This window comes from Papaver somniferum, chromosome 3 (assembly GCF_003573695.1).
Source record: "Papaver somniferum cultivar HN1 chromosome 3, ASM357369v1, whole genome shotgun sequence".
Lineage (NCBI taxonomy): Eukaryota > Viridiplantae > Streptophyta > Magnoliopsida > Ranunculales > Papaveraceae > Papaver > Papaver somniferum.
Genome location: NC_039360.1, coordinates 229,550,943 through 229,553,323, shown reverse-complemented (window position 1 = coordinate 229,553,323; position 2,381 = coordinate 229,550,943). Strand labels below are relative to the sequence as shown.

Here is a 2,381-nt window from a genome sequence, read left to right as displayed (position 1 = left end):
TCTGACTAATATGATAAGAAGGTTGTATCAAACAGGGAATTAAATAGTTTGATTAACTTGACGTGCGAATATGTGATTTCAAGTTAATCAAGCACGTCCTACTCCTTCCTTTCATAATCTTCAAGATGTTAGCACAGGCTGCTTGTATATATTATAATAAAACCTGGACATTTGAACGTCAAGTTGGCTTTTGGTGAAGTGGAATTAATTGAGGAATTTTGGATTTGTATGCTGTGAAGTTAGGTTAATTCTAACTTCTATTGTATTTGTCATTTTTTTGTATTTTTTCTTGGAGCATATTAGAAGTTATGCTGTCCACGTTGTTTGAGGTTGATGGCTATTCTTAGACTATGAATTAATAGTGCTTGTAGAGTATTCATTATATAGTACCTGGTAAACAAGGAAACCAAGAAGAATTCTATCAATTCGTTTCTCTAATACTTGTTCATTTCTCGTATCAACCTTCTGATAATGGCAACCATCGGTGATGACGAAATTCTAGTTCATCCTCTGCTGCCTCAACCGAAGAGTGAACAACTGTCAATACCAATTGAAGAAATGATAGCCAAGTTTGACAGAAGTGGTGAGCATCTTTGGAGACCTTATCAGGAGCTAATTTGTATTCGCAGGGTGCATGAAAAGCTTCACAAGACGACGGAGCCTAGTTCATATGCCCCTTTAATGATATCTATTGGTCCCTTTCACAGGGGAAAAGAAAACCTTGAAGCAATGGAAGAATGCAAGCTGCACTATATGAGCAACGTTCTAAACCGAACAAGAGAAGTGCATAATGTTGAATCGATACAAAATGTATTTAGGAATTGCGTTGAATCTATTGGGAAGATGGAGGAAAACATTCGCCAGTCCTACTCGGAAATCATCAAGCTCGAAAGAAAGGAATTTATAGAAATGATGGTGGTTGATGGTTTGTTCATCATCGGAATCTTCCACGCATTAACAGGAACGAAGCTGATAAACGACAAATTTTTGTCTCATAATATATGGGGCAAGAATACGCTTCTTTGGGATCTCTTGCTCATCGAAAACCAGATTCCTATATTTGTTCTCGAACGTTTATTCAACCTAACTGCAGACCATAAGAACAAGCAAAAGGGCATGTCCTTTCAAGGGGTTGCGCTGAACTCGTTCAAAAACAATATTGAGTTGCCGAGAAAAATCAATACCATTACCAAGTTGCAACAAGCATCTCCGGCGGAAGGTAATAAGCATTTACTCGATCTAATTGCTAAATCTATGCACCCTGATACTCATTCCAATAATGAGCATGTTGTTCAAATCAATTCTTCGCCCTTCTCAAAATGCACAGACCTGGTCACAATGCTTAAAGATGCACTACTGCAAGTTTTCAAGCACATCATCATATTTATCGCCCCTACACCCAACAGTTCTCATAAGTTATCAGGAAGTGTAATTCCAAGTGCAACAGAGTTGGCACGAGCAGGAGTTAGCTTCGAAATGGGCCCCGATGATGGAAGTTTCCTAGATGTTAAATTTGACGACGGAGTGATGACAATCCCTCGTCTTGTAGTCGGTATCAATACTGGTCGTTTTTTTAGGAATCTCATTGCTTATGAGCAGTACTTTGATCGAAATGGATCTCCATATTACATGACCTCATATGCCATATTCATGGATAACCTAGTTAGTTCTGCTGCAGATGTCACATTACTTCGTAATCAGGGAGTCATTACTCATACTTTGGGTACTGATGATGATGTCTGTAACATCTTCAATAAACTTTGTTCTGACATATATTTGAAGGACGACTATTATGCTGATATACATAAGAGAGTGAACATATATTACTGTGACCGCTGGAATTTCTGCAAAGCGACGTTGAGGAAAACATATTTTGACAATCCATGGGCGGGTATTTCGCTGGTTGCTGGATCTTTATTTCTAATTCTTTCTCTCATATCGGTTATACTAAGGTTGCTTGAGTACTTCAAACCTAAAAAGGCAGCCTGAACCCTGAGGTATATATCAGGGGAACTGGATTGAATCCGTTGGTGTTTAACTACGCCTTGTTGGTGTTCACTCGAATGAAAGCAAGTTGTCCTCACTTCTAGTTCTGGCTTTTTCTTTGGGTTTGCTGGGCCAGTTTTGATTTTTATGTATACACATCTTCTTTACTAATGCAAGTGCTTGGATTGTCTCGTATATTTTTTCATTTTGTTATATATCACCATGCGTGAATATCTGACTATACGTATTGTTCACCATCAGCTACCATTAGTCTAAGATCGAAGCCTCTCTGAAGTATAAAATTCACTCGCACGAGCCTTTCCCCCTTCCCATTCTTCCTACTCCCAAACATCCGCTGGTACTAGCTCTTGTTGGATGATCTAGCTTCCTATCGG

At 38.8% G+C, this 2,381-nt stretch overlaps 1 protein-coding gene across 1 annotated transcript; it reads left to right on the top strand.

Annotated features, from left to right (window-relative positions):
* The first annotated feature begins 471 nt into the window (after positions 1–471).
* On the top strand, positions 472–1,989 carry LOC113360815 (UPF0481 protein At3g47200-like). The gene has a single exon (XM_026604273.1). It carries the CDS (start codon positions 472–474, stop codon positions 1,987–1,989), a length of 1,518 nt encoding a protein of 505 aa, XP_026460058.1.
* Positions 1,990–2,381: the final 392 nt, after the last annotated feature.